Source organism: Homalodisca vitripennis, chromosome 1 (assembly GCF_021130785.1).
Source record: "Homalodisca vitripennis isolate AUS2020 chromosome 1, UT_GWSS_2.1, whole genome shotgun sequence".
NCBI lineage: Eukaryota > Metazoa > Arthropoda > Insecta > Hemiptera > Cicadellidae > Homalodisca > Homalodisca vitripennis.
The window spans coordinates 228,970,958-228,985,466 of record NC_060207.1 but is presented as its reverse complement, the minus strand read 5'-3'; the positions used below and the strand labels follow the sequence as shown (position 1 = coordinate 228,985,466).

The 14,509-nt window shown below is 34.7% G+C and overlaps 1 protein-coding gene across 2 annotated transcripts in view; it reads left to right on the top strand.

The window, feature by feature from the left end:
- LOC124353132 (splicing factor 3B subunit 2) overlaps window positions 1-14,509 on the top strand; it is a 32,848-nt gene that overhangs the window by 8,127 nt on the left and 10,212 nt on the right. For both annotated transcript variants that reach the window (XM_046802984.1, XM_046802985.1), the window contains 7 exons: window positions 1,672-1,757; window positions 3,324-3,543; window positions 4,398-4,689; window positions 6,220-6,442; window positions 10,017-10,226; window positions 11,236-11,438; window positions 11,925-12,075. In XM_046802984.1, the coding sequence (XP_046658940.1) occupies window positions 1,672-1,757; window positions 3,324-3,543; window positions 4,398-4,689; window positions 6,220-6,442; window positions 10,017-10,226; window positions 11,236-11,438; window positions 11,925-12,075 (1,385 nt within the window). The remainder of the gene's footprint in view (window positions 1-1,671; window positions 1,758-3,323; window positions 3,544-4,397; window positions 4,690-6,219; window positions 6,443-10,016; window positions 10,227-11,235; window positions 11,439-11,924; window positions 12,076-14,509) is intronic.

The following is a 14,509-nucleotide window of genomic DNA, read 5'->3' as shown; positions in this document are numbered from 1 at the left end:
TTCGAAATAATTTTGATTATTGTTTACATTTTACATAGCGTTTACAATGACAAGAAAAAAGTAGTAAGCGAGGATTTTTTTTATTTTTTGGTCAGACAAAATTTGTCAGCGAGAAAGTTGTGTGAAAATAGATGAATATTTTTTTTGTAATTTATCATTTTTTTATTGGAAGTTTAGTTTAGCCTGAAGTAGCGTATGAAGTGATGAGTGAACGTTTCTGCCGGAACTGTAGTTGGCGCATTGGCTCACTGATACCGTATTAACTCAATAAATTAGTTTATTGTGCAATAAAAATACCTTTACAAAAGAACCAAGTTAATTTAACTAATTTATTAGTTTTAAAAATATTTTTTTTGTAATTTATCATTTTTTTATTGGAAGTTTAGTTTAGCCTGTAGTAGCGTATGAAGTGATGAGTGAGTGAACGTTTCTGCCGGAACTGTAGTTGGCGCATTGGCTCACTGATACCGTATTAACTCAATAAATTAGTTTATTGTGCAATAAAAATACCTTTACGAAAGAACCAAGTTAATTTAACTAATTTATTAGTTTTAAAAATATTGTGGGTTTAATTGTTATTGCAATTATATACTTTATCCGTAGCAATAACTGTATTATTTACAACGGTGTTCAACTCACTGTTGTTCACTCGGTGTTTACTCACTTGTATTCTATGTTTAACTAACTATTATACTAGCGTGGTAAAATAGATTTCTAGTTATTTGATAATATTTTTTCGTGGATTTTAAAATTGGAAAATAAAAAATGCGTCACATTTACAATTACAGATGTACTGCTACTATAACGTATTGTTAATTACTCTCAACTCAATAGTTCCGTTTTCACTTCTATCGGCAGTCCCACGACTGCTACTGTTTTTTTTTTTTTTTTTTAAGAGCTTCCAACGTGTAAAAAACCATAGGTTTAAAATGCAAGCTTTAATAAACACACTAAATATAAGGCAATTCACACAGGCTATAATTTGAAAACATAACAGTTTTATATTGTTTGGTTTGTAAAGAAATTATGTAGAACTTAATCGCCAATTCCAAGATGAAAATTTGTTCTTTTTTAATCACAGCGTTCTAATTTATTCTAACATGAATACTCTTTCTTTCATAATATGACAGTTTGATTGGATAGAAACGCCAGACTTATCTTGGAAGGACATTTCTCCGCTTCTTAACCATTTGCATGGACCTTGCATTTACAAAATAAGTAAATGAGGATGAGATAAGTGAAAATAATTTTACAAAATGAAACCGGTGTAAAAGTTGTGGATGATGACAAGTGATGAATTTGATGAAAATAATACACAATCAGATGAATAAAATGTAAATGATGCATGTTTATATGTGAAATGACAAAGTTTAAATCCTTTTATCTATAATTCCCACACCATCATCATACTCAACTTCTATGTATTATATGTTTATAAAATACTATTTTCCATTGTGCAAGCTTCTTAAATGTTGTTGTTTAGTAACTTTTAAATATAGTTTATCTGCATGTGTTGTTTATTTCCAAATGTTGTTATATACTAAGAATTATATATTTATAACTAGCAAACAACATTGAGAGAATCACTAAATTATAAAGTTAGACTAAATTATATAAATCCTTGTCTTAAAAGTTGTCCAAGATGCTTACACTGGTATTGTCTGTTGCCAGTGGTGACCAGTCTTCAGCAGCCAGCCACACTTCAGGTCATCCCCATACAGACAACAGTAGCAATGCCGCCCCCACCAGGGATCGATGTAAGAATCTACTCTTTGTGTAGTTACAATAGTTTTTTTTAAGTCATCGAATATATTGTAACCCTTCCCACGCTGTAGACGGATATATTAGAATGGTAGAATTTGACCAAAACGCCAAATACAGTTATATCCGATATTATAGATTATGTCTCTTGGAGAGTTTTTAGTTTACAAAAGGCCTGCGAAATGCTCGGTGAATTTTCCTATCACGGTTTTGAAGGAAGTTTTTATGAACGACCTTCAGTCTGCAGCAGGGAGGGGGGAGCGCTCTTTGCCTAACTCTAACCACCTGCTCGTCAGTTCTGTGTCTCCTACAGAGCCATAACCAAACATATCCGTGGCGTACATTACTACTTTCTCAGTTGTCTTGAATGCGCATCTACTACGTATTTCGTTATTATTCATGTGATAGTGTTGTGATAAGTTTAAAATATTTATGTTGTTTTATAATGCAACAAGGTGTATTTAATTTTAATAGTAAAACTCTTTTAGAAACAGCTTTTTTCAAAGTATTTTTTTAATCAATATATATATGCTAATTGTAAATCAAATACCCTATTTTATACTGTTTTTGCTTTTACCTTTTATAAATTAGTTATAATCAAAAATTAGTTTTGAACTTAAAGAAAAAAAAAATCTTTACTTTGTATCTGTCGGTGCTGGGCCCTGTTAGGCCAGCAAATATTACACAAATTGTAGTGTATTTTGAATAAACAATTTTACAATTATATATTTTGAAACATAAATTTTTAAAGCTAATATTTTTTTCTACATTGAAAATTATTATTTATGCTCTTAAAAAACTAATTTATTTTATAAATTAAACGTACTTTTATGCAAAAATAGGGCAAACATGTTAATTTTGCAATATACAATATTTTTTAAAACATGAAATAAAACTTTTTGCAAATTTTTAAAAATTTAAAAATAAAAAAAAAACAAAAACCTACCTCCACATTGTTATCAAGATCCAAATCAATTATTTGTAAACTATTTTCTGGATGAATATCACCATCACAAATATCTTGATCACTAGAAACTGATTCACAATCGATGTCACATTTACGCCTTTCAATAACAATAGATTCTTCACATTCCTCAAATTCACTATCTTCTAATTCACTTCCAAACAAAACATTATTAATCTCAAAATCACTTCTTATACGTTTTTGACTCATTTTGAAACTCAAAATAAAATGAACGTAAACAATAACATAACCTTGTTAGCGCAAACCGGCAACTAGAGCTGAATTGCGACGTAGACGGCAACACAGCTGTCCGCTGCTCTCAGCTGACCTAGGCTGTTGCATTGTTTATACTTTATTGTTCTCATCAATGACGTAATTTATTTCGATTACAAAACCTTTTTTTAATAGATAAAGTAATGTAGATTAACAGACAAACGTTAATTTTTATGTTTTTGTTTGTATTAATAATATATATTGGATTTTATTAACGTATTACACAACTACGAGATAACTCGTAGTTGTAGGCCAATGGGTTAATGGATGTATTAGTGACATACGAAGGGTTACAAACTACACTGTTTGTTGGCAATTTACACAGGTGGTGAATATCGGTCCGCCTGGAGTGGATCCTGAGCCCACCGTGATCAACATCGCAGTGGAGGCACCACCAGCCCCCGCCCCGGCTCCACCCAACCAGGAAGGGGGGCAGGAGCTGGAGCAACAACCAAGAGAACTGAGACTCCCTGTGGCTCTAGAGCAGGCCTTGGCTTTCAAGACAGAGCGAGCAAAGCAGGTCGGAGTTCGGCCGGAAGAGTTAGGTGAGTCTTGGGCAAAACACTGCTGCATGTTTTTTATCCACACTTCGAATAATTCTGTATCCTGGCAAACAAATGACTATCGCCATGATTGAGCTTATATTTCAAACTTTTGAGACAGTCTGTGGTTCCAGATGAGATTTCATACCCTTCAATAGCATCTTTCTAAAAGTGGGGAGTTTTTACAGCAGCTGTTGTACAACAAAAGAATAGAACTTGATATAAGATACGTGACCTTCTTTGGAAAATACTTACTTTATAATCCCTTTGAGTAGAATTTCGTATTCTAGGTGTCACAAACTTCTGTTGCTGATGGTACACATAATTTAAAGCAAAAATGTCATATAAACGTAGGTCGATAAATGTCTCGATTTAGTCGCTAGCCGCCATTTTATATTTTTTCATAAATAAAATTCATATATCAAGAACTAGTAAAGGTACAGATACCAAACTTTGCTCATAGGTATACCTTTGCGACGATTTTAAATATAGGACGCTGCAGCGTGGCAACAACAGAGTTGTCCACCTCTCGTTGCCGTGCTGCAGCCTTCTATATGTAACATTGCATGTAATTGTGTTTTATGTCAATGTACAAGTGATATTTGATTATTTATTTATATTTATGTATTGTGTTGTGTAATTTTAATTTTATGAGAAAGCCATTTTCCACCATGGCTACTAAGGTCTGATAATGATAGTTTACCTTCAAAATATGTCACTATAGGAACACACGAACTTAGATTAGATTAACGATATGGTAAAAACATATTTTAATTTTTAGTCATATGGTAAAATGTATATGAAATTCCACACTAAATTCGTTAATGTAATTAACATATTCGTTTTGCGTGTTGCAGAATCTGGTGATATAATGCAAACAGAGCCAGAACCGATTGATGAACCAATGTATGAAGATTTTGATGATGAAGAGGAATACGAATGGGAAAATGATGAACCACAGAAACAAGAGAATGAGAGGCGGACAGATCAAAAAGCTAGCAAGAACAAACGCAAAAAGAAAAGGAAGAAGCGAGCTAAACAGCAGAAGAAAATGGAGGCCTCTCAGAAAAACCAAAAAGAGAAAGAAAAAGATAAACCAACAAAAGACAAAGACAAGTCAAAGAAGGATGGAGAAGATGTAGAAATAGAGTAAGTGTTTGTACTTACTTCCAATGCTTGGTTTGTTTTATTTTAATTTTTAGTTTAATCCTGTAATTTAAGTGAATTTGTTTCTAACAGGCAAGTTTTTTACACTATTATATATGGGGAAAGGTTTGGCTGTCACAAAGTTCTTTATTAAATATTTTTCATTGAGTAATAAAGTAATATTGTCAGTTTTTAATATACTATTCAATAACTTAATGTCCAATGATAACAGTCTTCAAGCATATTCAGCTAAAATAAGTTATTGTTCAGAGTGTTATAATCTGTATAGTAAAATAACAACACTATAATAAATGCTATCTTTTTCCTGCCCATCAGCTAAACTATTATCATAATTGTGGCAACTGATTATCAATGGGTAATGATAACATCAAAATAAATTGTGAGTGTTTACTTACTTGAGTCACAAGTAGTTAAAGTTTATAAGGAAATGGCATATTAGAAATAAACGCACTCTCAGATAGTGTTTCTAGGTGGTTGGTTTGTACACTTGAATCTTTAATGTAGTTAGTCTTAGCCCCCAGAAATGTTCTAATAAGTGGAAACATTCCCTGTACACACCTGTATTACAGCCAGGGCACCAAAATCTGCTTCGGCCTTTTTTTTTGCTTTAGAAAACTGTGCACTGGCATAATTTGAAAGTTCATTAGGGTCCGGTTCGTACTCTTCACCACTACCACTTGAAAAATCTCGAAGTGGAATGTCTGAAGATATATCATGAGCTTCAATTTCACTTGCATCGTTTTCACAAGATATATATTCATCTAAATCATTCCAAATTTCACTAGAATGTTCTGAAGTATCACGATCCATGTTTGTAAACTCATGCAACACCGCAGTACACAGTTATGATACTGAATTTTACTATTTCGCTGCCATTTTAATATGAATATAATACAAAGCGATGTTATATAGTCACGGGCGTGACTTTGGCCGTCATAATAGGCATTAGTCGTGGCCGCGACGAAAAGCGCTCGGAGCGTTAAGGAACATTAACAGGTTATTTTTCTTCTCCGCTCCTAGAACAAGTCGCATTATTTACACATTTTACTGTATAAAGAATGATCTAACACTGATTTAACTTGTTTGTTTCTGTCTCTTCCTCCACTTAGACTTTCAATAAAGTTTTCTGATTGTCTTTACCTCACTTGATAATGGCGTAGTGTAGTGGGTACAACAGTTATCCCAAGATAACTGGATCAAGCAACATCGAGCGTGGCTGCTGCTTTGATGGTGACCGCTGAGTGTTCCTGTCCTTGTAAGCAGTCCGCCTGCCCAGCCATTGGTGGGTTTGGAAGTCACTTTAAGCTGTTGGTCCCCAGGTTAAGTGCTAGAGAGGGCTTCGTAGCCCCAACTTCACCTGGTAAAATAGACATCTCTGCTTTACTTTACTTGAGTATGTTCTATATGCATGTATTCCTTGATTTTCCATTGTAAAATATCTAATAATAATAAACTTTTTTTGAAACTACTACAAGTTGCCAGCACTGTTAACCTAATCAATACACTTTCAAGGTACATCCAGGAAACACTGGGGCTGCATCAGTTGGAGCCAATGTATCGCCAGTTCGCCCGGATATTTGAGGCATTCCGGATCTCTGAGCCGGTGATCCCACCGGATATCAGCAAGGATCTTGCAGCCGCCAAGGAGCTGGGAGCCAAGGCTCTGGCTGCCACACTGAGGAAGGTTCCCAAACTAACGGACGAATACGAGGAAGAAGAGCCGGAAGAACCGGAGGTAACCACACAACAGTATTCTGATGTGAATGTGTCTGATGATTTGTTCGTTGCACTCAAAAATAATAATTTAATATTGATTTGATGACATTCTGACAATTTTGCCTATTTTGGATAGCTTGAATGCATTTATCTTGCAAGATATCCAATTACGTTTTAATTGTTTTCCACGGAGTTAAGAGAGTAGTGTGTTAAAATTTATTCACAGAAGTTTAGCGTTAATCAATGGGCATTCTTTTGAGTGATGATTTGAAAGGATGATAGGATTTGGACATTTGCTAACGTTATGTTACTAAAAATAGAACACTACATTTTTAGGATCTGATTTATCAATCTGAGGACAAGTAGCATATGTAAAACTCCTATGGTGAGGTTGGTTCTCTAATTCAGGCTCTGTTGGATAGCCTCCACTGTCTCCAGATATACATTACCAACTGACGTATCAATCTGAGGACAAGTGAAGTAGCTTATGTAAAACTCCTATTGTGAGGTTGGTTCTCTAATTCAGGCTCTGTTGGATAGCCTCCACTGTCTCCAGATATACCAACTGACGTATCAATCTGACGACAAGTGAAGTAGCTTATGTAAAACTCCTATTGTGAGGTTGGTGCTCTAATTCAGACTCTGTTGGATAGCCTCCACAGTCTCCAGATATACATTACCAAATGACGTATCAATCTGAGGACAAGTGAAGTAGCATTATGTAAAACTCCTATTGTGAGGTTGGTGCTCTAATTCAGGCTCTGTTGGATAGCCTCCACTGTCTCCAGATATACATTACCAACTGACGTATCAATCTGACGACAAGTGAAGTAGCTTATGTAAAACTCCTATTGTGAGGTTGGTGCTCTAATTCAGGCTCTGTTGGATAGCCTCCACTGTCTCCAGATATACCAACTGACGTATCAATCTGACGACAAGTGAAGTAGCTTATGTAAAACTCCTATTGTGAGGTTGGTGCTCTAATTCAGGCTCTGTTGGATAGCCTCCACTGTCTCCAGATATACCAACTGACGTATCAATCTGACGACAAGTGAAGTAGCTTATGTAAAACTCCTATTGTGAGGTTGGTGCTCTAATTCAGACTCTGTTGGATAGCCTCCACAGTCTCCAGATATACATTACCAACTGACGTATCAATCTGAGGGCAAGTGAAGTAGCTTATGTAAAACTCCTATTATGATGTTGGTGCTCTAATTCAGGCTCTGTTGGATAGCCTCCACAGTCTCCAGATATACATTACCAACTGATGTATCAATCTGAGGACAAGTGAAGTAGCTTATGTAAAACTCCTATTGTGAGGTTGGTGCTCTAATTCAGACTCTGTTGGATAGCCTCCACAGTCTCCAGATATACATTACCAACTGATGTATCAATCTGAGGACAAGTGAAGTAGCATTATGTAAAACTCCTATTATGATGTTGGTGCTCTAATTCAGGCTCTGTTGGATAGCCTCCACAGTCTCCAGATATACCAACTGACGTATCAATCTGAGGACAAGTGAAGTAGCTTATGTAAAACTCCTATTATGATGTTGGTGCTCTAATTCAGGCTCTGTTGGATAGCCTCCACAGTCTCCAGATATACCAAATGACGTATCAATCTGAGGACAAGTGAAGTAGCTTATGTAAAACTCCTATTGTGAGGTTGGTGCTCTAATTCAGGCTCTATTGGATAGCCTCCACAGTCTCCAGATATACCAACTGACGTATCAATCTGACGACAAGTGAAGTAGCTTATGTAAAACTCCTATTGTGAGGTTGGTGCTCTAATTCAGACTCTGTTGGATAGCCTCCACAGTCTCCAGATATACCAACTGACGTATCAATCTGACGACAAGTGAAGTAGCTTATGTAAAACTCCTATTGTGAGGTTGGTGCTCTAATTCAGGCTCTGTTGGATAGCCTCCACTGTCTCCAGATATACCAACTGACGTATCAATCTGACGACAAGTGAAGTAGCTTATGTAAAACTCCTATTGTGAGGTTGGTGCTCTAATTCAGGCTCTATTGGATAGCCTCCACAGTCTCCAGATATACCAACTGACGTATCAATCTGACGACAAGTGAAGTAGCTTATGTAAAACTCCTATTGTGAGGTTGGTGCTCTAATTCAGACTCTGTTGGATAGCCTCCACAGTCTCCAGATATACCAAATGACGTATCAATCTGAGGACAAGTGAAGTAGCTTATGTAAAACTCCTATTATGATGTTGGTGCTCTAATTCAGACTCTGTTGGATAGCCTCCACGGTCTCCAGATATACCAAATGACATATCAATCTGAGGGCAAGTGAAGTAGCTTATGTAAAACTGCACTTATGTTTGTTTTTACCACAATTTTAATTCTGTTGTTTCTATAAAACAAAACCAAATTCAGTTTGTTCATTTTCTTGAATATAAATATAAATAAACAGTTGGTTTATTTCAGCATTATTCTTGGTTTTTGTTGAAGTGTTGTTGTAATTACAGGTAGTTATATTAGTGTAGTGTTTTAAAAATATATACTTAAATATATTATGTTTGTGGTAAAATATAGAGAATGTTGGCAAGATCTGGCCTAGGCTATGAGATCCATTCTGTGTTTTATTTTTCAAATTAATTTTTTTATTATTATAAATTATGCAGAACATTTAAATTGACAATTTTTTGTTGTATGCTATTCCGTGATAGTAATTTCAATCTTTGAACCAACATTAAAAATTAATTTATTCTAAGCATATTAGGCTATCAGTAACAGTGAAGAAACTTATATTTTGAATATTTAATTTTTTAAGATCATATTTATCTATTACTTTTAAGTTATCTTACTGTAGAAATAATAATTACAACATTCCTACTTCATAAAATATGTTACAAGTTATAAAGATCTAAAAGCAGCCCCATTGGAAAAGAAAATAATTTTGTTTACTTGTTGCAAATATGTTTCAGTATTTCAGAATTTGAAAATATTTTGCATTTCTGTGTAGGGAATTAAATTTTGTGATTGAAAAAATACAATTTGCAGAATATTTTGCTGTAAAATGTAAAAAATTATTTTGTAGTTTCTACACCAATTAAAGCTATCTTTCTACTTTTAAGTACTAAATCTTATACATTTCCTATATGCATAAATAATTGTAAACACAATGCTTATACATTGCAATTTTCTTCAATCATATATTTTTATACATTTTTCAAAATATAAATGTCATTTTATTGAAACAACATTTCTGTGTACCAAATTATGTTTTAACACTTTTTTACTTTTACCCTGGTGGGATAAAGAAATTATTTTCATTATTGCTAAACACTTGATTTTAAAAATTCTGTTTCCAAGAAAAGAATGTCTCATTTCCTTGCTCATAGGTTTTTTTGTGGTTATATAATCTATTATAATTAACACCTTTACAATCTACTTTTTATGGTGAATAAAATTATATGAAACACTACTGTGTTTAGGGAAGAAAAATGAGTTTTATAATTATAAACAAAAATGTCTGCAAAATGGCCCAAAAACAGCTGACATCTAGGATTACACGTTGCCGAAACCACGATAATCTGTTTAAAGTTGTAACGTGTCGGGTTGATGTGCAGGGCAAGGGCGAGGAGAAGAAGCCGAAGATGTCAAAGCGGAAGATGAAGAAGTTGACCAGGCTGAGTGTTGCCGAGCTGAAGCAGCTGGTCAGTCGGCCAGATGTAGTGGAGATGCACGACGTAACAGCTCGGGACCCCAAGCTGCTTGTGCAACTCAAGGCTCACCGTAACACTGTGCCTGTGCCCAGGCACTGGTGCTTCAAGCGGAAGGTGACTAATGACCTACTCTGTAGTCTAGCCATAAACTGTTCAACGAAACATAAAAACATTCAAATATGTTTGTTCTGTTTGTATTCGAGAACAAAGTTTTGAGATTAATAAAGAATTATGATTCAGTAAAAGTAGGCTATTTGTAGACGGTAAGGAAAGGAGAGGGAGATGTGCTTGTAGAAAAAATAAACTAACTTTATTTCTTAAAATATGTTAATATGAACTAATGAGCTAGTAAATTTTAGGCAGTATTATGTAATGTAATTTATTTGTGCATTAGGTACAAAGAACTATTTTATATTAAAATGTATATTAAAATATTTTAAAAATGAAAATATACAATTATTTTTATTCTTCAAAGGAAGCAATTAAAAATTTGAAAGTAGATTGTACAGTTTCATCAGAGATTTTCCCTTACAATACTGAGTTTTGATTTAGTCTCCTCAATTTATATTTTAGAAGTACGTTTGTAAAGAAACAAAGCGTATTAAATCTCATGATCTCAACATAAGAAAAGTTTACTTTGTGACTCTATATAGATATAGACTTTCAGAAAAAAATATTTTTTTATATTGGTTGTTTTTTTTTTATATTTTATAGGAAATAAGAAAAATTCAAAATAACTGGCTGGTGGATAAATTTGTAGAATATTCAATTTCAATATATTATTTTGTTATTTCATGGATTTAGTGCATAAGCTAACTAATTATTAGGTTTAATTATGAGTGTGTAACTCTCTGATAGTATCTATACCCTCTCAATGGTTTGTATCAACTATAAATTCCTAAAAATTGTAGCCTGGGACACAATTGTATTCGGCACTTTTTATGTCTGAATAGCATGATGTGATGTAGAAATGTCAACTTCTTTTGAAAACTGTACTGAGAATTTAGTTGAGTTAATGAAACAAGTCGGTTAATCACCTTAGTTGAACTTAAATGAGATGAAATTAAATTTCCATTGCCATTTTCACTGTTCTTGTATTAAGTTTTCCCCAATTTTCTTTCAGTATTTGCAAGGCAAGAGGGGTATCGAGAAGCCGCCATTTGACCTGCCGGACTTCATTAAGAAGACAGGAATAATGGAGATGAGAGCGTCTCTGCAGGAGAAGGAGGACCAACGCACATTGAAGGCTAAGATGCGTGAGCGAGCACGGCCCAAATTGGGCAAGATTGATATTGACTACCAGAAACTCCATGATGCTTTCTTCAAGTGAGTATAAAAGTCATAGGGTCTGAAATTAAATGTTTAAGACCCTCTAAGCAACCATTACTTAGACGGCACCAACTCTTAGTTTAAGAACAGAAAACTGCATGGCAATAGGCCGTCCCTTAGAAGAAGAAGAAAGTACATTCTGTGGCATAATCTGTTCGCCACATTCAGAGTACTCTGTTCCAGATTTAAGTGACATATCGGTTTTTGCTGTACCAAATGTAGGTTCAACTGGAAGTTGTTAACAGCTAGAAGTGAACCCTTCTGGAGGGAGATAGGTATAGATGTGTCTTCAAAAAACAGATAGGCAATGGTAGTTTATGTATTTGACTTTGAAAATAGACAACTCATATTTGTTAACAACATTGCTACTGAGAAGTGCTACAACATTCCGTTTAACAAAATCCGTCTAAAGCCTAATTATCATTTGTCTAATTTTTAATTTAATTTATTTCATTTAATCAATCTTCACTCTTGTGTGTTTAGGTGGCAAACAAAACCTCGGCTCACCATTCACGGTGACTTGTATTACGAGGGCAAGGAGTTTGAGACGAGGTTGAAAGAGAAGAAGCCTGGCGATTTGTCACAAGAGCTGCGAACGGCTCTGGGTATGCCTGTCGGACCAAACGCTCACAAGGTAACTAATATAATATTTCTGTTCTCTTTGTAAATGTTATTGCAACTTAAAAAGTTTCCATCACACATTCACTCTTGGAATTTATAATTGTACTAGCGGGCCCGGCGCGCTTTGCTGCGCATTTCAATAATTTTTTGCAAAAGTTGCCCGCGGCTTCGCACGCAATTTCCCGTTGAAAACAGTACACTATATTCACTTATTCTTTTTCTATCACATTCTAAACATTGCTGAGATAATTGATAGTCGTTCCATCGTGAGCCTCTTGGGCGTATTATGAAGGTATGTACCATATTCCTGCCTCTATCTAGCTGTTACCCACGGCTTCGCACGCAAATCTTAAGAACCAAAGTCCTTATATTACTTAGTAAATTTTTTTTTTTACTATAATAAATTTTAGATTAAATTAGTTATATCTCCGATGCCACGATTGAGCTTGCTTTGTTGTCTCGATCGAGAGAATATGTACACACGGAGTTTTGAGAACCATACTTCTGTCAAAAAAAACAACTAAGGTTGATTTTATAACATTCTTTATATTTGTAGCCAACGTAAGATAGTAATTATGATATCTGCATTGCTCTTCTGATCAAGCATGAGCATGGTTTTATATTAAATAAATATTGCAGTTAAAGGTGAATTTTTACGTCAAATTTGAATTGTATTATCTGGATAGTAAAGTCTATGTTTAACAGTGATTGCAGAAACAGTTTAAACAAAATTTGTCGTTTCTCTTAAGCTTACTCTATGCTTTAAAACTATAAGTGTAATATATGTTTACAAAGAACAGCTGATTAAAAATTTGAAAAGACGTTAACATATGTTTGCTGCAATGCATTTCTTATGGGTATTTCTGTAACCAGTGGGGCGGAATCCTGAATCGGGAAAGGGATGGGCATAGCTTATAAACCTTCTCCGTGGAAAAATACATATACGTACAAATTTTCATCATGATCGGTCCAATAGTTCACGATTCCATAAAGGACAAACATACAAACATTCATTTTTATATATATAGATATATGAAAGTAATTACTCAGCATCATCTAATAACTGTTCATTCAAACAGCACTACTCAGAAGTTCTACGTTGGTTACATCATTCAGTGCAGCATAAACATACGGACATGTGTACTAATAAAATCTTTCCAGCTTCATCAGGACAGTGCTCCAGCACCTTTGTCAAAACTTCAGGGCAAAACAAAGCATCCCCTTATTATGCTAGACTCCCTAATCCCCTGATGTGGCTCTAGATAATTTCTGGTTGTTCTATCACTCAAATGTTTTGAGTTCAAGACACGTAACTGAAGTCCACTCCAAAAGAGGTTTTAAGAAATGCTCCCAAAAGTGGCAGGAACAATGGAATAAGTGTTTAGAGTTTCAAAGCATTATTATGAAAGAACAGAATAGAATATTTTATTGTGTTGACAATATATATTACATTGTATTGCAATAGTCAATAATACCAATTTTTACAGTATTTATCTTAAAAAGTAAATCCATTCACTCGACTTTCCATACAGTTGCACGCAGGCACACATTCATACACATACAAAAAAAACAAAATTCATAATTCGTGGGATCAACCCCCAGGATTGCAACACCGCCGCGAATATCAATCCCAAGTGTGTTCCATGAACTCGCCATTTGAGTAAAAAGCACAAGACACCAGGTAGTGTTTTAATTGGGTTTTAATTTCTTTTTTATTTGTTTCTAAATTTAGTGTTTCAGGGAGATTGTTAATGAATTTGATCCCAGCTTGAGAAGGGAGGCCCAGAGGGAGAAGAGATTACTTGTTAAAATATGTTAATGAGTAAATAACCTTTTTTTTAGATTAAGGTCAGACTCTTTTACTTATTATACTACCACACTTAGACTTTTGTGGCATTGTGATGAATGACATGACCGTTGAGCAATCGGACAGACTCCAGCGTGCTCAGAACTACTGTATTAGATTTATTTTTAATCTCAGACGTCATGAGCATGTTACACAATGTTTTCAGCAATTGTCACTCATGAAACTTCATCAACTACGTGAATTCCACATACTTTCTATTCTACATTTAATCATCAAAACCAAATATCCTGTTTATCTGTCCAATCATTTCAATTTTATCTCTGATATTAGTGAACAACCTACAAGAAGGGGAGCCACATTACTATCAATTCCAATCCATTGATGATCAATTTTTAATAGGTCCTTCACTGTTGAAGCTTGTCGTCTTTGGAATGCTCTCCCTGATGATATTAGATTTATTGAGGACCGTGCACGCTTCGGGGTGGGGATTAGGGGTCTTGCTGCTGTGGGAGTGACGGGTGGTGCTGCTTGTTGCGGTCATGTGGTCGGAGGATGTGTTAGAGTGATTGAATGTCTTCTTGTTCTTTATTTAGTATTTTTCTCATATTTATTACAAGAAAACTTTTTCTTTTGTATTTTA